The sequence below is a fragment of the Panthera tigris genome, chromosome C1 (assembly GCF_018350195.1).
Source record: "Panthera tigris isolate Pti1 chromosome C1, P.tigris_Pti1_mat1.1, whole genome shotgun sequence".
Classification (NCBI taxonomy): domain Eukaryota; kingdom Metazoa; phylum Chordata; class Mammalia; order Carnivora; family Felidae; genus Panthera; species Panthera tigris.
Window position 1 is genome coordinate 16,948,156 of NC_056667.1, and position 22,027 is coordinate 16,970,182.

The 22,027-nt window shown below is 40.5% G+C and overlaps 1 protein-coding gene across 2 annotated transcripts in view; it reads left to right on the top strand.

The window, feature by feature from the left end:
* Positions 1-20,879, top strand: part of KDM1A (lysine demethylase 1A) — a 61,794-nt gene extending 40,915 nt beyond the window's left edge. For both annotated transcript variants that reach the window (XM_042994635.1, XM_042994636.1), the window contains 11 exons: positions 7,185-7,327; positions 7,700-7,790; positions 9,015-9,149; positions 10,317-10,390; positions 11,300-11,411; positions 14,591-14,723; positions 16,190-16,377; positions 16,799-16,913; positions 18,411-18,538; positions 19,392-19,538; positions 20,375-20,879. In XM_042994635.1, coding sequence (XP_042850569.1) covers positions 7,185-7,327; positions 7,700-7,790; positions 9,015-9,149; positions 10,317-10,390; positions 11,300-11,411; positions 14,591-14,723; positions 16,190-16,377; positions 16,799-16,913; positions 18,411-18,538; positions 19,392-19,538; positions 20,375-20,560 — 1,452 coding nt within the window. In that variant the 3' untranslated portion in view covers positions 20,561-20,879. The remainder of the gene's footprint in view (positions 1-7,184; positions 7,328-7,699; positions 7,791-9,014; positions 9,150-10,316; positions 10,391-11,299; positions 11,412-14,590; positions 14,724-16,189; positions 16,378-16,798; positions 16,914-18,410; positions 18,539-19,391; positions 19,539-20,374) is intronic.
* Positions 20,880-22,027: the final 1,148 nt, after the last annotated feature.

Below are 22,027 nucleotides of genomic sequence, written 5' to 3' on the forward strand. Positions count from 1 at the left end.
TTTGTTTCCAGATAGTATACCAGTATTCCCCTCAAGCATGGCCTAAGTCAGTTTGTTCCTATTTGGTGCAATAGCTAGAGTAGTAAGGAGGATTCTTCAAGCACTGTCAAATTTGGGAGAAAATTCTTTGCAGCTTTGAGTCCTGTTTGCCTTGAGTTAATCAAACATAAGAAGACATGTTAATGTTTCTGTATCTTGCTGTTCCCAATAGTCTAGCTCAAAGTAGAAATGGACACTTTTTAAACAGTAGATTGGCTTTTGGCTTATGGGACAGGCACTAAGAGCTTCTAGTTCCATTAATTTTGCTTATAATTGCAAATATGTTTCTTGACTTTAGAAACTGAGGATTAAATAGGTCAGTTACTTCATTCTCTCATTTTGCAGGGGAAGAATCTAAAGCTGAGACATGGTGTTTGCATAGGGTCATTGTAGTCAATACGTTGTAGAACCCAAGATATATTGCCTGGTGTTCCAGATCAAATTTCCTTACAGGCATACCTTGTTCTGTTGCACTTTGCTTTACTACACTTACAGATATTGCCCCCCCCCCCACCTTTTTAACACAAATTGAAGGTTTGTGGCAACCTTGCATAGAGCAAGGGTATTGGCACCATTTTTCCAGCAGCATTTGCTAACTTTGTGTCTCTGTGTCAGGTTTTGGTAATTCTCACAGTATTTCAGAGTTTCTGATTATTATTTGTTATAGTAATCTGTGAACGGTGATTATAGCTTACTGAGAGCTTAGATGATGGTTAGCATTTTTTTTTTTAGCAATAAAGTATTTTTGAACTAATGTGTGTACATTGTTTTGTAGACATAGTGCTGTTGCACACTTAGACTACAGTACTGTGTAAAAAAACTTTTATATGCACTGGGAAACCAAAAAATTCATTTGACTCAGTTTATTATGGTCTGGAACTGAATGCAGTATCTCTGAGGCATGCCTGTACTTCAGAGAAGATGGGGGCTGGAATAAGTGTGTGCAACCCCAGTTGCCTATGTGCATCAGCTGAGTCTCCTTCTCCAAGAGCTTTCTTTTATTAGTTAATACTGAGGAGGCATCAACGCCGCCTTAGAGTGGACATTCACTCAGCCACTGATTTTCTTTAGTAAACTGTCGAATGAAATGGGATTGTCTTCATTCTTTGTGGACAGCCTCAGTGCGAAAGAAGGTGATGTGATGGTTCTGTTAGTACATAGAAATTAATTTTCATCTTACACAAAGTCAGCAGTTAACTCAGAGTGACAAATATCGTTTGTAATACGGTCTTAACACATCCACCATCCCTAGTCATTTTGCTGCTGTGCGAGAAAAATCACATAGCAAGTGGTTTTTGCTCTGTTAACTTGTTGTTTTAATCACAATCCTAAGAATCCCTGAAAGAGTTCACTTCTTTATTCTCTGTGGTTGTGCACTGGCAGCTAGGCTGTTGAGCTTCTGTGTTTGTTTTTGATAGAAGCTTTTTTTATGGCTCCAGATGACTAGAACAAGGGCTTTCTTATTTGGTTCTAACATAGGATATCGCAGTGAATAGAAGTGTCTTCTGAGCCTATAAAAACAGAGCCAGTACAACAGCTGCCCTCAGATTGACTGATGATGGAGTTAAACTGTGAACTATGTTGTAACTGGATATGGAGATAGTTGGGAAACAGGGGTAATTCATATTTCAGAACTATTTTGGGAGTCACCAGTGAGGATACTGGAAACATGGATTGGTGGGGAGATGGGAGAAATACAACTGTAAATGTTTTCTGTATCTCCTGTACACCAACTAGTAACTCAGGGGCTTTAAAATCGACTTTTGTTTTGGCTTTTTTGAGTAATGAAAAGGTACCTTAATCAAATTCCTTCGGTGCTGTAGCATTATGTATTCATTATAAGATCTCTGGTCTCCATGGTGGGGGGAGGGAGTTGTTTCTTCTGTTTTTTCTTTTTTTTTTTTTTTTTACAAAGTGAGGCCCAAAGACTCAGTTACTTGGAGAAACAGATCTTGATTTTCTCCTTGGGAGTGGCTCAACTGTTATGAGGAAGAAAAATACACTTGACAGGTAACAAGTACTGGGTCTTTTATAAAGGCCATTAATTGGGTATATACTCAGTACCTACCACAGTTTACCAAGTTTTTGCCTATATTCACATACAGTGATGCTTATTAGGTTAGTCACACTTTTGACACAGAACTACTGCCCTTTTCAGTCTTCCTATTCCTTTGTGGAAATAGTTTTAGTATTTTAATGGTAGTTTCTCTTTTACAGTTTATAAATCAAAAAAATCTCATGCCTGCCTTTAATGTTCCTAAAGTTGTAAAATAGTTACTTTCCTTTCAAATATAGTTATAATACTGACTTTGCTTTTCCAAACTTTATTATTCATTTAATAAATTTATGGAGCACCTCTATTACTCATTTAATAAATTTATGGAGCATCTCTACTATGTGCTAGAAACTACTAGAGTGAACTCCTTAGACATGTTGTGTGTGCCTTCACACAGCTTAGTTACTGGTTTATGGAAGTCTATGACACCTCCTAAAGATTTCTTATGAGGTAAAAAATTGGGAGGAGGCAACCATCTCCATTTCTAGAATCACAATGAATCTTATTTGGATTAGGGACACACCTGTTGTTCTTATTCTCCCTTTAGGGATTATATAATGCTATATCTCCTTTCTTTTAGCTATTTGGGAATTTAAATTAAAGACTCTTCCGATGTAAATTTTTCTTCCAGGTTTTACCAAAGGTACTAATCTTAATCTTTCGTTTGATCATAATTTTAGAAGTGCATGGAAATGGTATCAGCAGAGATTTACCAAAGCCTCTGTTGGTCAAATTGGGTCACTATAGCTATTTTTCATTGTATTACTCTTCCTGAGGATTTCTCTGGCTAAATCTCAGAACTTTGGGTGTCTAGAACCTACCTGCCCATAACTCCAGTCTGCCTTGCTGCTAGAGAACTTATGCAGACTGGAAGTCAGAGAAATGGGCAGTGTTTTGAAGACCTACTAAAGACCTCATGATGACAGTGCAACTAGAGGTAGGACTAAGGAGAGCTGCCTTCCTATGAGATGACTTCTTGCAGGATTAGGGACCTTATCCAGAAAGTCGCTTGGTTCTCCTTAAATGTATTCTACATGGGCTAGATACACAGGCTGCTCTTCCCCCAGCCTTGTTCAGGGATGCTCCATATAATTTCTACAGGATCAAAGCAATCAAGGTTGTACCCATTCAGAGCCGTGAGACTCACCAGATTCTTAGTTTGAAGGAGCTGTTTGGAGCCTTTCATAGAGAAATAAATGGCTCTGAAAAGTCAGAATCGAAATCTGTTTTAAAAAAAATCTGTGTCAAGTGATACCCTTTTTGTTTGATTCTTTGCTAGAAAATGATATCAGAGGGGCGCCTGGGTGGCTCAGTCGGTTAAGCGTCCGACTTCAGCTCAGGTCACAATCTCGCAGTCTGTGAGTTTGAGCCCCACGTTGGGCTCTGGGCTGATGGCTCAGAGCCTGGAGCCTGTTTCAGATTCTGTGTCTCCCTCTCTCTCTGCCCCTCCCCTGTTCATGCTCTGTCTCTCTCTGTCCCAAAAATAAATAAACGTTAAAAAAAAAAATTTTTTTTTTTTAAAAAGAAAATGATATCAGAGATCCTTTTCCTTCTTAATTTGTTGTTAATAGGTTCTTAATATGTTGTAATCTAGAAATCCAGCTGCCATCAACATGGTACTTGTTAGCCTTTTGCAATCATTTGCAAGGTTCTTTTCTCAGGATGCAGTATAAGAAGCTAGAATAGAATGGCCAGGTAAAATTAAAATTGTGACTTGTGTTTAAAGATGGCCAGTATTTCAGCTCCTTTCAACAACTATTCGTGGAACTAACAGTTCAAGGGTTCTCACCAAGGGGAAGATGGTAACCTGAAACAGGTACTTAAGGGCTGCTCAGGTTTGTCAGTTCTTTTCATTGTCAAGTAGAACATACCTGACCAGCTTGATTTTAGAAACAGATTCAAGATTTAAATATATCAAAAATACATTTTGGTTTTTTCCCAGTGTTGATTTCCTAATGGACAGGTATTTGCTGTTTTCCAAATATTTCTTAAATTTCGAAGTGGAATTTTAAAGTTAATGGGGAAAAACTCCAGGTTTCAGAACTATCCCTGGTCTCTCTGGCAACAGTCTTAAAAGTGCTTAACTAGGTGGAAAACGGATGGGGCCTAAGTGCTGTTTCTCTTATTCTGAAGAGCGGAGTCTCGAATTAGAGCAGTGGACCCCAGTCAGTGGACCAGAGATGCAGTCTGTCATCCTTGCTGTCAGTCAGAGGAGGCAGTAATCTTTTGGTTTGGTGTTTGTTTGTTTGTTTGTTTGTTTGATTTTGTTGTTCTCGTCACTGTTCTGTGTTTCTCCTTTTCTGTTTTATTGAGTTTTGCTTTATTCCTCACTGCTTTCTGACACCATCTCCCTTTACACCCTCACCACCCCCCACCCCCAATCCCCACCAGCTGCTTTTCTTTTGCCCATTTATATGCCTTGACTTTCCCATTTTGGTGTCTATACAGTCTGTTCCTTCTTTCTCTGGTGGTTGCAGCTTCTGAGCTAACAGAATGCTTCTGTCATGCTATGTGTTTAAAGCCTTGATTTTACTGCTGTCGTACAAAACTAAACTTGACGTGGCTGTTGGGCTGTTATTTACAGTTTATTTCTCTCTCTGCTGCACTGGTTAAAAGGACACTGTCAAGGTATTTTTTTTTTAATAATTTTTCAAATCATTTTCTTCACTGTTTACAATAACCCATTAAAAGCTTGAAACTTTAGATCTTTCCCTTCCAAGGATCCTCTCCATCATACATTCACACTGGTTTGTTGTTGTAGAGTTGCGCCTATATGTTGGGCTGGTGCCATTTGAGTTTTTGTCATTGAAAGCGCATGTAAAAAGGTTTTTTTGTGGGGGGGTGTGGGTGGATTAAAGGGGAAAGTGTTATGAATCAAGTGGGCTGCTCAGCAGACAGAGGGAAGAAACAAAAGGTCAAATTTGGTCCCTCTAACCTTGACAGTGTCCCTTTAAATGTTTCTCTACCACACACCCTGGACCCCAGTTACTGAGCCTGAGTGCTGCGTACTTTTTCAGTATGAACTTCCTTATTGTGACTGTTACCCTAGCTACAAAGATTAAAGCTTGTCTGAAGCAAGCCATCCAGTTGACACTGGAAGAGTTTAATCTGTACCATTTGCACACTTGTGTATTGGCACATTCTGCCCTATTGCAGAGGCACGTGTGATCTGGTCCCTCTTGCTTCTATAGCATCTTCTTGCTGGGCATTTTTGAAGCCACATATAGAAATATCACTATTTTGTACTCCAGGAAAAGCAGTCATGGACATTGCATCTGTGATCAGTTAAGATCTCATAACTGTATAGATTGTATATTAAAAATATAATTGTTTCCTTTTTTAAAGAAGCACCAAATTTAGAGTTTCTAGAAATGTCTTTGGTAACATCATTGTAGGAATTACACCAAGCAAAATTTCAGCATTGCTTTGAGTTGCTCTGTATATGACCCATCACATCATTGAGGAAAAGTAACTGATGAGAAAGTAAATGAAATTCCTGATAAGAGGGTTTCTTCCATCAGCTCTGATGCTGTGGAATCAGAACAAGTAGGGATGTCACTAAGAGCTCCTTTCTTTGGCCATGGAGTTGAATGGGTAGGTTAGAGATGTTGGATCCACCAAGTCTTAGGTACCACTCATATATAAAGGGCACCAAGCATCCAAAGCCTGATTCTCTGCCTTATTTCTCAGCATAAGCTGGAAGATTCTCAGGGATTTATATTTCTTAGGCCAAGGAGGATTCTCTAAATTCATAAAGATTTCCTGGTCACTCCCATCTGTGGCCTTTTAGAATTTGATGCTTTGGAATATGACTGATTGGATAAGTAGTTATGGTGTCGTATCTACAATTCCCAAAGAGTGTTATGGTCCTTTTCCCTTTCTTGTTTTGGTTCAGATTGTACTTCCTGCTATATTCTTTTGCCACACCATGGCTCATCTTACAGAGTTACTGTGCGACTCCTCAGTAAAGGGGCAGAGACTAGTGCTTTAAAATTGTTTAATTGGAAAGGCAAACACTAAGGAGTTTCAGATGAGAGAGTCTTACTGTGATGATCTTGTCCACAAGTTACCTCTGATTAAAAGATCACTCCTCCTTGGCCTTAGTGTTTATTAGAACTTTCTTTAATGCTAACCAGTTTTAGGTTGACTGTAAAGTGAAATTCCATATATTAACTTCCATTTCCCAATTGATGCCCCGGTTTATTCTGGCAAGAGATGCTTGCTTTAGACATGCTTGCCTTAGCTATGCTTTTTCCGTCTTGCTACTACCACGAATTCAGGAGAATTGCAGATGCATTTTACTTTAGGGTTCTAAGAATTAAGCAGTAGCAGAGGGATTTGTGTCAACTAACTGATGGCATCAATAGGCAGGGGCACAGTAAGGATTAGGAACACGGTCTTGCAGCTTGATGATCTGCTTTGCAGTCTCCTCTCTTCTTGCAAAATAATGAGCCAGACCTGGTACCTCAGTCAGTCACAGTCTAAGAGCTTTGGACATTCAATTCTGAACCTAACTGGTGCCATAAAACACTGTTACTCTGCAAAAGAATGAAGGTGCTATTGTGTTCTTATTAATAGCCATGAATTTCACTTTTCTCTTCCCTACTCCCACCTGAAATTCATCTTTGAGGGGAAGGCAATACCTTGGGCTTCTTATTTTTCCATCTTGCCCTTATTCTGGAAGGTCCTCAGGTGTGTTGACATAGTTTTTGTTCTCTGAGACTTCTCCAGTGTGTCGTTTGCATGTCGGCCCAGCTTATCTCAGTGCATGTCAGTTATGTGCTCCACATAACTCCAGTTAGCACCAATTAGCACCAGTGTGAATCCTGTGGCTATTGATAGAGGTGGAGTCCCAGCTCTGATGGCACAATTGGGAGAATAGGAAAATATCAGGGCCAAAACATTTCACATGTCATTTAATGAAATTGACCACTTCATAGAAAAGAAAGTTTGAATCATTGCCCTCAAAGGTTCCCCCTTTGAGGTACATGTTTTGACCTTTTAAAAACTATAGAGCATTTGTGTTTTCATGGCTGGTTATGTTTAGTCTTTTTGTAAGGACCAACTCTGCTATATTTCGGATTTTCAGGTTCCTAAAGAGAAAGATGAAATGGTAGAGCAAGAGTTTAACCGGTTACTGGAAGCTACATCTTACCTTAGTCATCAGCTCGACTTCAATGTCCTCAATAATAAGCCTGTGTCCCTTGGGCAGGCACTGGAAGTTGTCATTCAGTAAGCACTTTGATATTGCTTATTATATAGTGAATTACATTTAGACATTTGCTGTTTATGTTTTTGAGTTTTTCAGCAAGTATTATTTGAGCTAGTTTTCACTTATTTTCATGTGAATCAAATCCCAAAGTAAAACCTTTTAAAGTAATTAAATTATCCTTAAGTCCCCTCTCAATTCTAAACTTCACAGCTTTTATGGTACTGAACTATATTTAACATAACCTAGAAAATAATTTGGCACCAGCTAACTTTCTTGTTCCAGAGTATTAGAAAGTTCAGTCTTGATGTCCTTGAATGGTTTTGATGGGCTCCTGTCTTGTGCTGCAAAGCTAGCTGTGTGGCCAAGGCATATATACATAGTATCTCTTTTAGGTTACAAGAAAAGCATGTCAAAGATGAGCAAATTGAACATTGGAAGAAGATAGTGAAGACTCAGGAGGAGTTGAAAGAACTTCTTAATAAGGTGAAATTTTGTATTTTCTTAATAGCTAAAGCTGCATCAGCCGGGGAAGGGGGGGGGAGGAGCAAAGCCTTTAGAAATTTAAAAGTTGTTTTTTTTTTTCCCTTAGAAAATCGTGACTAACAAAAGGCACTGTTTTTCTCTGTCAGTCTTTCAGTACAATATTATTGGTAAATTTTTGCCAGGGGAAATAGGTCTTTCCTATGTCAGGTTCCCTTTGGCTGTTGCAAAGGTAGCCCAGTGCCCTCTGCTGGATTCTGTGATAAAAGGGAGATTCGCTGTGCTGGGGTGAAGTTCCCACTGAGGAAGACAACAGATCAACAGCCAGGACCATAATTTGTTGCCATGATTACTTGGCTTGAGGTGCCAGTATGGGGATATTCCCCAGTGGTATGTCTGTTGAGGGCTCTTCTTTCCCACCACTTCCCAGAGACCCAGCTCCAGACTCCAAACCATTTGTTTCTCCTGATCCTCCTACCAGCTGCAAACACAACATCAACTTAGGAAGAAAACATGAAGTGGGACAGCCCCTGTGGGGAGCTTTTTAATGCAAAATCTGGGTGCATCTTGTGACCAGACTCTTCCCTCGCTCTGTGCCTTGTTTCTTCATCCTGTCAAATGAAGAGGTCTGTGGCACAGCCTCTTCGTGGATTATGGCACGGGTGAAATGAGCAGAGAAGCTGGAGGATGGCCAGCTGGTGGGATAGCTGTGGGGCCCAATACCATCAGAAACCTGAGAAACTAACATTAGGAATGGCTTCGGATGGTCCTGTGTGGTTATTTAGCCTTTTACATAATTTAGAAAACGAGTCGTGACAATTTGTTTCCCAAAACAATAAGTTTAACTTAAATTGGTAGTGTTTTGTTTTCCCTGGAAATATAAATATATATAACATATATATGTTAATTTATGTATATTAATATATATGAATATATATAATGTATATTATATATATATTAATGGAACACTCCTGGTTCTCCATTTGTTTTGGAAGATAGAGGTGATCTTACTTCTCTGATAATGATGTGATAACTCTGTGTTGAGCCATACAGGATTTTTTTCCCTGTCCTGAAATATGATGTATAAGAGGTATTTAAGAATTCTAAGGACCTTGCATCGTAACGTGTTTTGGTATAATAGCAGTTTAGGGGAGGAACCAAAGCCTGCGATTTGGAGACGGATTACATCACTATCTGCAATGGTAAATTTGTATTTTTCCCTCTTAGATGGTAAATTTGAAAGAGAAAATTAAAGAACTCCATCAGCAATACAAAGAAGCATCTGAGGTCAAGCCACCCAGAGATATCACTGCAGAGTTCTTAGTGAAAAGTAAACACAGGGATCTGACTGCCCTGTGCAAGGTGTGGTATACGTACATGCCTGAGTGGGTTTACTAGGAATCCTAAAAAAGAGTATAGATCTAGGAAACTTTAGAAAAGGGAGAGCAACTAGCCAATCACAGGTGCCTATGATAGGAAGGACAGGGGTTTGGTAACAGGAGCCAAGGTGACTGAATGGGTTAGTTCGGTTTGGGATCTGCATTTTCTTCAGAATTTCTACTTTGTTTTCATAATCTCACCCTTTAACTTACTTAAATCTCAGTTTAGCTCCTTGTCACAGTTTATCCCTGGCAGTTTAGAATAATGATAATGGACATGGACTTCAGTCATTTGATCTCAAACTGTCAGATTGAAATCCTTAACTTAGTCTCTCCTAGCCATGGGACCTTAGACTCCTTAATCACCTCATCGGTGATGTGGTTAATACTTCCCAGTTTTAAGGGATCTAAAATGCTTTATCCCAAGAAGATTGTGTGTGTGCACACACACACACACACACGCATACACAACACACACACATACACACAATGGAATGCTACTCGGCGATGAAAAAGAATGAAATCTTGCCATTTGCAACAACATGGATGGAACTGGAGGATATTATGCTAAGTGAAATAAGTCAGAGAAAGATACATGTTTTCACTCATATGTGGAATTTGAAAAACCTATCAGAAGATCATGGAGGAAGGAAAGGAAAAAAAATAGTTACGAACAGGGAGGCAAAGAGAGCTGATGGGGTTGGGGATAGGGGGTGGGGAAGATGGGTGATGGGCATTGAGGAGGGCACTTGTTGGGATGAGCACTGGGTGTTGTATGTAAGTGATGAATCACAGGAACCTACTCCTGAAGCCAAGAGTACACTGTATACACTATATGTTAGCTAACTTGACAATAAATTATATAAAAAAATAAAATCAAATGCTTTATCCCATGCTAGGGACATGGTGAATGCACAGGAAGTGGTAGTTGCTATTCTTTTCCACTCTTATTTTGTAGCACAGTTGTATGCTATTCCTTTATATCCTCCTCCTGCCTGCCCTCTCCCTGCCCTGATCCAGCCTTAAGCTGAGGCACCCTTAGGGATAGGACCTGGACAGGGATGTGGTCCAGGCCTTACACTTTGTGGTATAAATGACGAGGTTGGTCTCTGACCCATCAAGATCAACCCAGTTCTCTTAACTTTATCAGGAATATGATGAATTAGCTGAAACACAAGGAAAGCTAGAAGAAAAACTTCAAGAATTGGAAGCCAATCCCCCAAGGTAAGGAAAACTTGCAGATGTTCAGAGAGATAGCTTCTGCTATTCTTTCTGTTATATTTAGAAGGAAAATTATAAAGCACTCTGGGCTTTTATTTATGTCCAATGAATGGATTATAATTTTAATGTGTAAGAGTGTCCTAGATACTTAAATACATTGATTTTTTTAGAGCCTTTCTAGGGGCACCTGGGTGGCTCAGCCGGTTGAGTGTCCGACTTTGGCTCAGGTCATGATCTCACGGTCTGTGGGTTCGAGCCCCGCGTCAGGCTCTGTGCTGACAGCTCAGAGCCTGGAGACTGCTTCCGATTCTGTGTCTCCCTCTCTCTGCCCCTCCCCCACTCTCACTTTGTCTCACTCTGTCTCTCAAAAATAAATAAATGTTTAAAAAAAAAAAAAAAAAAAAGCCTTTCTCCATGAGACCTGACATTTGAATAAAATATATTGTCTTCTTTGGGGTAGAAGGTAGTACTATCTTAAATTCCCATAATTTTGAGGACTAGGAAAGTATTGCACTGTGTTTCCATTGAATTTTTGACAGTGAATACTTGTATGCTGATACTGTAGTCCATGGTGCATTTGGCCTCCACATATATATCTACTCTCTTCTGTAATTGGGAATGCTACCCATTCTTGTTTTAAAAAAAAAAAAAAATCATGCTTTCAAATAAGCTTTTATAATGACAGGTGCCAATATGAAGAAGTCTTTTATTCAGACAAATGAAGCCTGATAGTAATTTGCTTTAGAAAGTGAGCTTGGCACAGTCTAGGCACCAGTAATAAAGGAATTTCTTTATAAAAGGCACAGTACCAGGCTTAGGTTCCCTCACAGATACTAAGATCATCCACATCAGCCCACTGAGAATAGTATTGATGTCCTTTTAATAACCTGTGTTCCTGGTTTCATTTTGCAGCGACGTGTATCTCTCATCAAGAGACAGACAGATACTTGATTGGCATTTTGCAAATCTTGAATTTGCTAATGCCACACCTCTCTCTACACTCTCCCTTAAACATTGGGATCAGGTAAGTTTCATTATCATTTCTTTTGTTGTGTATGTCTTTGAGAGAGCTCGTAGGAGAAGCTGTTAATTTGTATGTAGGTGTTTAAACAGCTTTATTAAGAGGTATGATTTGTGTACAGTACAGTTTGCCTGTTTTAAGTGAACAGTTTGAAGTTTTGCCAAACCAACATGGTCGTGAACCACCACCACAATCAAGATACAGAGCATGTCCATCATCCTGAAAAGTTCTCTCTTGCCTCTTTGTGGTCAGTTCCCAGCCCTCCCACTCCTGGCCCAAGACAACCCCTGGTTTGCTTTCTGTCACTATGGTTTTGCTTTTTCTAGAATTACATATAAATTGAACCATATGGTATATAATCATACAGAATATAGCCTTTGTGTATACTTAGCATTGCCAGTTTTTGAAAATTTAGCCATTCTAATGGCTATATAGTAATATTTCATTGTGGTTTTATTTCACATTTCCTGAATAATAGGTGATGTGAAGCAACTTTTCATGTACTTATTGGCCATTCATATGTCTATTCCTTGGTGAAAAGTCTGTTCAGATCTTTTGCCCATTAAAAAAAAAAATCTGGTTGTCTGACCTCTTGTTGAATTGTGTTAAGAGTTCATTATGTTCTAGGACACCTGGGTAGCTCAGTTGGTTAAGTGTCCGACTTTGGCTCAGGTCACGATCTCACGGTTTGTGGGTTTGAGCCCCACGTTGGGCTCTGTGCTGACAGCTCAGAGCCTGGAGCCTGCTTCAGATTCTGTGTCTCCTTCTCTTTCTGCCCCTCCCTCCCCTGCTCATGCTCTGCCTCTCTCTCTTTCAAAAATAAATAAATGTTGGGGCGCCTGGGTGGTTCAGTCAGTTAAGCATCCCACTTCGGCTCAGGTCATGGTCTCGTGGTTTGTGGGTTCGAGCCCCGCGTCAGGCTCTATGCTGACAGCTCAGAGCCTAGAGCTTGCTTCAGATTCTGTGTCTCCTCCTCTCTCCACCCCTCCCATGCTCATGCTCTCTCACTGTCAATAAGAAATAAATGTTAAAAAAAATTTTTTTTTAATAAATGTTAAAAAAAATTTTAAGAAGTTCATTATGTTCTTTAGATTGTGGATACAATTCCTTTGTCAGATTTATGTTTTGTAAGTATTTTCTTCCAGTCCATAGCTTCCTTTTTCATTTTCTAAGTAGTACCTTTCAAAAAGCAAAACTTTTTAATTTTATGAAGTCCATATTTCTCAACTCTCTTTTATTTAGCCTATGTGCTTTTTTATCCTGAAAAATTTTTGTTTAAACTTAGATCACCAGTTTTTCTCCTATTTTCTTTCTGAAGTTTTATGAACTTAGCTCTGTGATTCATTTTGGTTTTTTTGTTGTTGTTTTCTTTATGATCCATTTTAATTTTTGTGTACAATGAAAAGTGAGGTTAGGGTTCATATTTTTCCATATGGCTATCTAATTCTAGCACCATCCTTTTCTTCGTTTGTCTTGGCATCTTTGTTGACCATGTGTGAGACTATTTATGGTTACTCCTTCCTGTTCATTTATTTGTCTATCCGTATGCCACTGTCATATGCTCTTAATTACTATTGCTTTATGATACATGTTGAAATTAGTGCAAGTTCTCCGACATTTTTTGTTTTCTTTCTTAAAATTATTTTGGCTCTTGTAAGTCTTCTGTATTTTCATAAAAATTTTAGAATCAGTTTATTGATTTTTATAAAAAATACCTTCTGGGATTTTGATTGGTATAGGGATTTGAACATGGTATGGTATATCTCTCCATTTTTTAGGTTTTCTTTAATGTTTCTCAGCAATATTTTAACAGTTTTCAGTGTACAGGTTTTACACATCTTTTGTCGATTTCTTTTTTTTTTTTTTTTTTAAGTTTTTATTTATTTTGAGGGAGAGAGAGAATCCCAAGCAGGCTCCATGCTCAGCACAGAGCCCTGACATGGGGCTCGATCTCACGACAGCAAGATCACGACCTGAGCAGGTATCAAGAGTCAGACGCTCCACTACCTAAGCCACCCAGGCGCCCCTTGTTGAATTATTCTTAAGTATTTTAAGTGTGAATTACTCTTGAACTGGTGAGAAGTCACAGGGCTTTTTGGATCCTGAATGGACTAATCTCCAAATCTCAGACTTCGACCAGACCGAAGACTACAGAAGTCAGTATTATATTTTTACTTAGATATTTGTATTTTCATTGTACATTTTCCTAGTAAAATTAGTTTGAATTCTTAATCTTTAGGTTATACCCTTGTTATTCTTCAGCATTTGAATTATAGTGAGGATTGGACTTGTAGTGGTAAACATCCTACAGAATTCCCAGTTTCTTTTCTTTCATGTAAATACTGAGCCCCAGTATTTTTAGACCTTTCCTAGTCACTGATTTATCATTTGAAGTGTCAATATGTACCCATTTGTCATCTTACTAAATTTTGAATGTTTTGAACTGACTGGTACGGGGAGCAGATAAATCTGTCACTAAGTTGTGAGTTCTGCCAACCCAGTATTTTTGTCTAATTTGAAAGAATCATGCTATTTTCCCCCAGAAAGTTCATAAGATTAGAAAATACTGACTAGCCTTCAAGAATTTCTCTATATAGAAAAATTTCCAGTAAATTCAAAGAAATAGGATCATTTTGGGAATTCTTCCAGGTCAAATGTTGACTTCTTCACTATATGGATCATCTTGGGCCATTCTTTATAATCCCAGATTTTCATCTAGTTTGACCACCTTGAGTTTTGGAAGTCTTCCTCATCTTTCAAACTTGTTAAGTTTATTAAATAAAAACTGATTTTGTTCTCAGGTAAAAGAAAATGTAATTAGGATGGTGAATCTGACCTCCTACCAAATCTGTAATGTGTTCAAAAGCCAGACAGACTTATCATCTAAATGTATTGAATCATCTTTCTTCATGAGATCCCACCTCCCTTTGGACAGTCTGGATTGAGGAATGGGGTGTAGGACTGTGAGGAGAAAACTCTCTCAGATACGGCCATTAGGGACATTTTGGCATCTTGTCTTGTCTGGGGCAGCTGTAGCTGATGACTGAGTGGTAGTTTTAATTTCTGCCTTAGAATACTGACTTCTCCACCAACTAGTGTTTTTCAGTGTTAATCTTACAGAATTCCGTATATTTGGCATAAATTAAGACAATATGGATGTATGTCCTTTTCTCTCCTTTTAGGATGATGACTTTGAGTTTACTGGCAGCCACCTAACAGTGAGGAATGGCTACTCTTGTGTGCCTGTGGCTTTAGCAGAAGGCCTAGACATTAAACTGAATACAGCGGTGCGGCAGGTTCGGTACACAGCTTCAGGTATGTCACTGCTTCGCTGATAAGACAAACCTCTTACTCTGAAACTGATCTTTTGTTGAGTTTGACCTACAGAAAAAATGTTTCCTCATCAAATGTTGCGTAAACTAGGACTCCTGATTTTTAAAAATTTGCATTTACAAAAGGATTGAGCCCTTGTAGAGCCTCTGACGTTCTGATCCCATCATTGTGTAAGCCAAAAAACGGAGGCAAGTTTTAGTTTCCAATTTGTACGCGAATTACTTTGGTATTGTAACAATAGCCAGTGACTTTAGGTCTCATTTTGCTGAATGTATTCTTAAATACCAAGGTTTGGCCTCTAGACACAGTGGGCCCCACCCCTTGTGTTTCACCATCTGCGTCTTGATCTTTGGATCCATTCCTGTACATGTGGGCTAACAGCTCGGGCTGGTTTCTGATTCTAGGAGCAATCTGCTAATAAGATGACTTCAAAGATGGAATTGCCCTGTGATTCCCATGGCGGCTCAATGCTCACTGTTGCTGGTTTCAGGGAACATTTAATGTTGAGTACAGAGAACCCGCTGTCCACCCACCTTTGGAATTAATAGTCTAGAACTCTTGATGATAGCTAGTCACCCCACTCCCCTCTCCCAGGGCCCTCATGACAAGTGGAGATGTGGCCATCAACCTTGCTTGCCCTTCATGGCCCGTTTTCTAGAACGGCAGAGTTTACCACAGATTTTTTTTTTTTTTTTAAACAACCACTGAAACCAGTTTCCATTTAATTTTCCCTTCATATGCAGCTTCTAGCTGATGTTGAGACCTGTAGCTTTTAAATAGCCATTTGCAGGCAGATTAAGAACAGTGAGAAAGTGGACATGAATTGAGCTTTCATACCAATTTTGAGCTATTTATTTTTTGAAATTATATAAGTAGGTATCGATTGCAGAAAAAATTCAAACACAAATGAGGAAAAATAATACTAACCTATTTTCAGTGCCTTTTCTGTGGTCAACTTTGAGCTTTATTCCTGCTCTGGCGAGTTAGGCATCACAGTACGTTCTCAAGAATAGCATGCTCTGCCCCAGTCTTCTGTTCTGGTCCTTTAGTAAGCTCCTAACCACAGTGGAGAGGTACTGCTTTTACCGGTATAGCCCTTTATTCTTAACTTTGGCCTAAATTTACTTAATCTCTGATAAGTAATAATGTTCTTCTGTTAGTCCAGAAGAGCACCAGTGTCTCAGGAAGGTAAGACAGTGCAGTGGTGGTGAAGATCCAGGACTCTGAAGTTGGACTGTTAGCGCTGGAGTGCTGGCACTTGTTGCCCATGTGGCCTTAGACAAATTATTTCACCACTGTCTCAGTTTTCTTCTGTCAAAAAATGAATAGGACGGATTTCATAAACTTATGGTAAGAATTAACGGAGGTAGTACGTAGATTCTGTTGTGCGCTGGACATTCAGTGTTGTCTTCATCACCAGTAAAGTCTTTTCCCTCCATCCTCTCTAGGATGTGAAGTGATAGCTGTGAATACCCGCTCCACAAGCCAAACCTTTATTTACAAATGTGATGCAGTTCTCTGTACCCTTCCCTTGGGTGTGTTGAAGCAACAGCCACCGGCTGTTCAGTTTGTGCCACCTCTTCCTGAGTGGAAGACATCCGCAGTGCAAAGGATGGGATTTGGCAACCTTAACAAGGTAACTTGCCCGAGGCACGCACTTCTCTGCATACCCACTGTACAAATACCGGTCGTAGTGCCCTCCAGCCAGAGAGCCTAGGGCTTTGCATTTTTGTATGTTCTGCTGTGCTCTCTGCTCTGTGATATCAGGGTGAGTTGAGGCCTGTCAATTCTTTCATTTCAGTGCCTAATTCTATATAAAGTATCCACGAAGACTTAGTCTTCCGGGATCACTTCGCAAGCCTAAGCCTATAAAAAGTTCTAAATGTTGTCCCAAGTAATACGTTGATAATAGGGATTTCTAGGCTTATATTGAGAGTGGGTTAAAAGAAACTTTAATAAGGTCTGAGGAAGAAGTATTTCCTGTTGAGGCTTAGCTCTGCTTAAAGCCATGTTCTTGGAGTTGTGTCGTCAGTTCATGTGCTCCTTTTTTACGATAGGTGGTGTTGTGTTTTGACCGTGTGTTTTGGGATCCAAGTGTCAATTTGTTCGGGCATGTTGGCAGTACAACTGCCAGCAGAGGTGAACTCTTCCTCTTCTGGAACCTTTATAAAGGTAACTCCTTCCTGGTTTTAATCTTCTTTGTATCCTTATGGAAGTAAAGAATTAGGAATATTCTGGTTTTTCTCAAATACGTATGTCTTGATTTTCCATTAACTCAACCAACCAGCAATTTCTAAAAATCCTGCATAGGTACTGGGGATATGGGGGGTTTTGGAAAAAGGCTGCCTTCAAGGAGTTCAGAACCTAGTGGGAAATACAGTAAAGAGGTGAACAGTCTAGGAACAGGGCTTATAAGTAGAGGGTCACAGTGAAAGCCCAGGGCACTGTAAAGAAAACATAAAGAATCAACCCAGCCAGGAGGCACAGAACCAGGGAAGCTTCCCAGAAGGGAAAATTGTATTTATTCCTCATTCCCAAGACTTTTGTATCTGACTGGCCCCTGCATCTTTGATCACTTCCTTTAGGATTTTGTAGCAAATTCCTACCTTCTCTGTTTTAAGTTCTCCTGTAATTGGATTGCTCTTCTCTATGGTGCTTAAAATATTTTATGTATGTGTGTGTATACATATATGTAAAATATTACCTATTTTATGTCTTCTACTTCAGGGCCTCTGTATCTACTTTGGTCTGGGCCTGGGCAGCTTTTATTTTTCTTCTCTTTGTTCCCAACATGGCATACTCTGCCCAGCCTTTCAGGTCTTGACCTAAATGCCACTGTTTGAGTCCCTTCGGGACACACGTACCTCCACTGCCTCAAATCTAAAATAAATCCCTGTAGGGATGCCTGGGTGGCTCAGTCGGTTAAGCGTCTGACTCTTGGTTTCGGCTCAGGTCATGATCTCTTGGTTTTGTGAGTTCGAGCCCCACATTGGGGATTCTCTCTCTCTCCTGGTCTCTCTGCCCCTCCTGCACTCATTCTCTCTCTCTCTCTCTCTCTCTCTCTCTCAAAATAGATAAACTTAAAAAAATTAAACCCCTATATTATTCTTTCTGTATCCTTTTTCGTCATTGCTTTTATCAGTGCATAATTATAGGTGTGATCATTTCTGCTGATCTATGGAGCATATCATTTAGTTTATATCTTTTATATCCCAGTAATCTAGTCCTGTGCCTATCACAGAAGCCTGTTGCGTCAATACTCACCAAATGTGGGTGGGTAGAAGTGGTGATGGGCCTGGAATAGGTAAAGGGATGTAGCTCTTGCTGTGGAGCTAAGGCGGTCAGGGCTAAGGATTCTGTGCCTAAATATAGGAATACTTGGTTTTCTTAGCAAGGTCTGAAGTTCTGTCTTCAAGACTTCTGTATTAGACAGTTACAAGTGGTTAACTGCATGAGTCACACTTCACTCACCTCTATAGTTTGCCAGCTCACTTCTAGGGATGGATTTTAAGTTCCTGTTTCAGAAACATTGCTTGTCTCCAGCCAAGTGTTGCAGGTCTGTCCATTGGTCATCAGATTTCAGGGTGCTTAGAATAATGTGGGCCCTGACAAAGCAGTTCTTGAGAAAAGTCTAAGAAAACCCTGGAATTATCCCTTCTGTTTTTCTAGCTCCGATACTATTGGCACTAGTGGCGGGAGAAGCTGCCGGCATCATGGAAAATATAAGTGATGATGTGATTGTCGGCCGATGCCTGGCCATCCTCAAAGGGATTTTTGGTAGTAGCGCGGTGCCCCAGGTAAGTAAGTGGGTAGGAGCAAGTGGGGATCAAGAGTTCACACTAAAGCAGGGTTTGACATAGTCTCTTTACGTTGGTCAGGACGGTTTCAGTCAGAATGGAGAAGTGGGTGCTGGGTTTACATGAATGCTGATGTTTGGAGTCCATGATGTAAGTGTAGGGTTCAGAAGAGCGCCCCCCCCCCCCCCGCCCCGTACATGGACTAGGGAATTGAGGTGGCTGTTTGCTACACATCCCTGCTTGTCTCATCCACTGTATCTATGTGTGGAGTCACACCACTGCTACCTTTTAGACAAAGTAGTCAGAGTCCCTTGGGGGCTGCCTGGGTGGCTCAGTCAGTTAAGTGTCTGAGTTCGGCTCAGGTCATGATCTCACGGTTCGTGAGTTTGAGCCCCGCGTTGGGCTCTGTGCTGACAGCTCAGAGCCTGGAGCCTGCTTCGGATTCTGTGTCTCCCTCTCTCTGCCCTCTCCCGCTCGTGCTCTCTCCTAAAAGTAAATAAACATTAAAAAAAAAAAATCTCTTGGTACTTTTTTCTATTCTTTAGGTCCATTGAAACACTTTTTAGATCCTTAGGATTCCTTTGAGAGAATGCTTATTAATGCTTCATGTGAATTAATGAGAATAAAAATCAAGCCGTGGGTAGATGTCATAGGCAAGGCAACGGGGAAGCTTAGTCAGAAGCCATTTGTGTTGTGTGTCGGATAGCAGCAGCATTCATCACCTGGCTAGCCCATGTCTCCTGCCTCTTTACCGCTCGGTTACATCCCCACCCACCCCAGCTTTTCCACTTTTCAGAGATGATTGGTTTGTCCTTTGTCATATAATAACTACTGCTCATGCTTTTTCCTTTAGCCCAAGGAGACTGTGGTATCCCGCTGGCGTGCTGATCCCTGGGCACGGGGCTCCTATTCATATGTAGCTGCAGGATCATCTGGAAATGACTATGATTTAATGGCTCAGCCAATCACTCCTGGCCCTTCAATTCCAGGTGCCCCACAGGTGAGAAATTGGCAAACCACCAAGGCTTATTTGGGAAAAAGCCAGTATCCCGGTTAAAATTGATGCCACGGATTTGTGGGTTTGTTTTTTGTTTTTTTTTTTTTTAGATTTTAGTCATTCTGTCCTTGGAGGCTTTCACATACTAAGAGCAGAGGAAAAGGGAGGAAGAGTATTATTTGTGTCTGATTTCTCACATTGTGGCTCCGTAAATATAGGCAGTCCACGTTCCCAATGGAAGAGTCCACAGTATAAGCCAGTTTTTCCTTATTCAAAGTTTGTCCCTAAAAGTTAGGACGAAAAACGTTTTTAATTGCACCCCATTTTGTAATGGCTCATAGGATTATTGCAGGTATCAGTTACTAGGTGTCTCCAGTACATGCCCCTGAGGGGTTCTTATCTAGATGATGCCAAACCCTGCTCCAGAGAGTAGTAAGCATTCCTCAGGACCCTGTGAACCTGCTCTGGAGCTGAGAGCCAAAGGTGTTCCTGAATTAGAACAAATGCTGGACTCTATGTGGTACAGAGCAGTCAGGAACCCCTCTGCCCCAGTAGGTACCGTATGAGGCAACGGAAGCTCTAGAACCGGATATCCCCCAGCATTAAATAATCCGTAAGAACAGATGCAGTTATGCATTACCCTAGGACTAAGGCTGGGCTGAATTTTGTCATATTTCTACTTTTATCAATTTTAGGATGCCTGTCAAGGGAGACCCTTTTTGGCAGGATGATGGCCTGTGATTGGCAGACCAACAGGAATTTGGCCGTTTAAGTACAGCAGAAATGCTGTTTGCAACCTACTGATTTTTCTCTCAATTTTTTTTTCTTTCCTGAAATAGCCAATTCCACGACTCTTCTTTGCTGGAGAACATACAATCCGTAACTACCCAGCCACTGTCCATGGTGCTCTGCTGAGTGGGCTGCGAGAAGCCGGAAGGATTGCAGACCAGTTCCTGGGGGCCATGTACACCCTGCCTCGCCAGGCCACACCAGGCGTTCCTGCACAGCAGTCCCCAAGCATGTGAGACTGATGGGTTCGGAGGGAAGCAGCCAATGTGCGGGTCTTTTGCTGTGTAGACAGAGCTCTTGTAGCAGTACCGGATCCCACTGAGAAACTCACTCTGGCATCTGGGCTCCCAGTCAGCTGCTGGAACTCATGATGCCAGGTGGCCAAGGAGGTTGCCTCCTTTGAGTGACTTAGAGCTAGAGGGGCAGTTGTCCGTTAGTGTGGAAGTTGGTGTTCTTCCTAAAGACTGAGGTAACCAAGTGTGGGGAGGGGACATCTTAGTCTCTTGGTGTGTGGTGGTTTTTTATATTTTAAAAATAAAACTTCATATAAAATTCTTCCTGTCTTCTTTTGTTGTTGTTTCCCCTTGGAGTTAATACAAGACAGGAGTACTGTGCCTTTGGAAACGGCAGTTTTATCCATGTTTAGATAGGAGGATATTTATATAAAGGAAAAAAATGGTTGGGTCAGGTCTCAAGACAGGGTTGAGGGAAGCCCCACAGAAGCAATGGGCTCCCTGATCTGTGGAACTAGAGAGTTCCTTATTGGGATTATAGGGTGACTGTATGCTAAGACTATGAAGCTACAGGTCAAGCATATGGATATTAGGAAATTTTGAATCATTAAGACAAAACAAGGCAGAGTTTGGGTGTGTCTCTAGCAGACCATCTGGCTTGACTCCCCAGGTTCCCTCCATGGGTATGTGCTAACTTTCCACTTTTGTCCAAAGTACTGCTCTAAAAGTTTAGGAAGTGTTACATTAAGAAGATCAAGGGTTTAGATGACTTACTTAGCTGGTGTGTTAGTTTCCTACTGCTGCTGTTAACAGATTACCACAGCAGGCTTTGGAGGGAAGGTTCCATTTCCTTGCTTTTTTAGCTTCTAGTGTGTTCCTTCTACATTCCTTGACTTGGGTGGCCTCTTCATCCATCGTCAAAGCACACTACTTGAGGGTTGGCTTTAGCTCAGTTGATTGTCAGAGCACATTACTCCAATCTCTGCTTCTCTTGTTCTCTAGTCCTATCTTCGTGCCTCCCCTCTTACAAGGATACTTATGATTTCATATAAGGTAGTAAAACATTTTTATAAGAAAGGTATTACAGTAACTGTTCCTTCTCAAGCTTTCCTAACAGTGTAACTAAATGCATGTACATGATCTGTTTCTGGAAATTGGCTTTTACTAATGTTACAATTCTTCCCTGTAATTAGTCTAAATGAGGTTTTATTCTTAGTAAGATTTAGGTGACGTTACATTGGTGGTCTGAAGAGAAGACGGAGAGGGCTTTTCCCCTAGTCTTGGAACGAGTAACAGCAGTGGAGAACATCTGCGCAACAGGATCAGGGCAAGGGGTATAAAGGTGAGAACAGCATGCAGTGGAAAGCATATGGACTTTGGACCTGTATTTGAATCCCAGCTCTGCCATGAATATTGTTACCTCGGGGGTCACAGTTATCTGATCCAGAGTTAGGTGCTTTAAAACGTGTG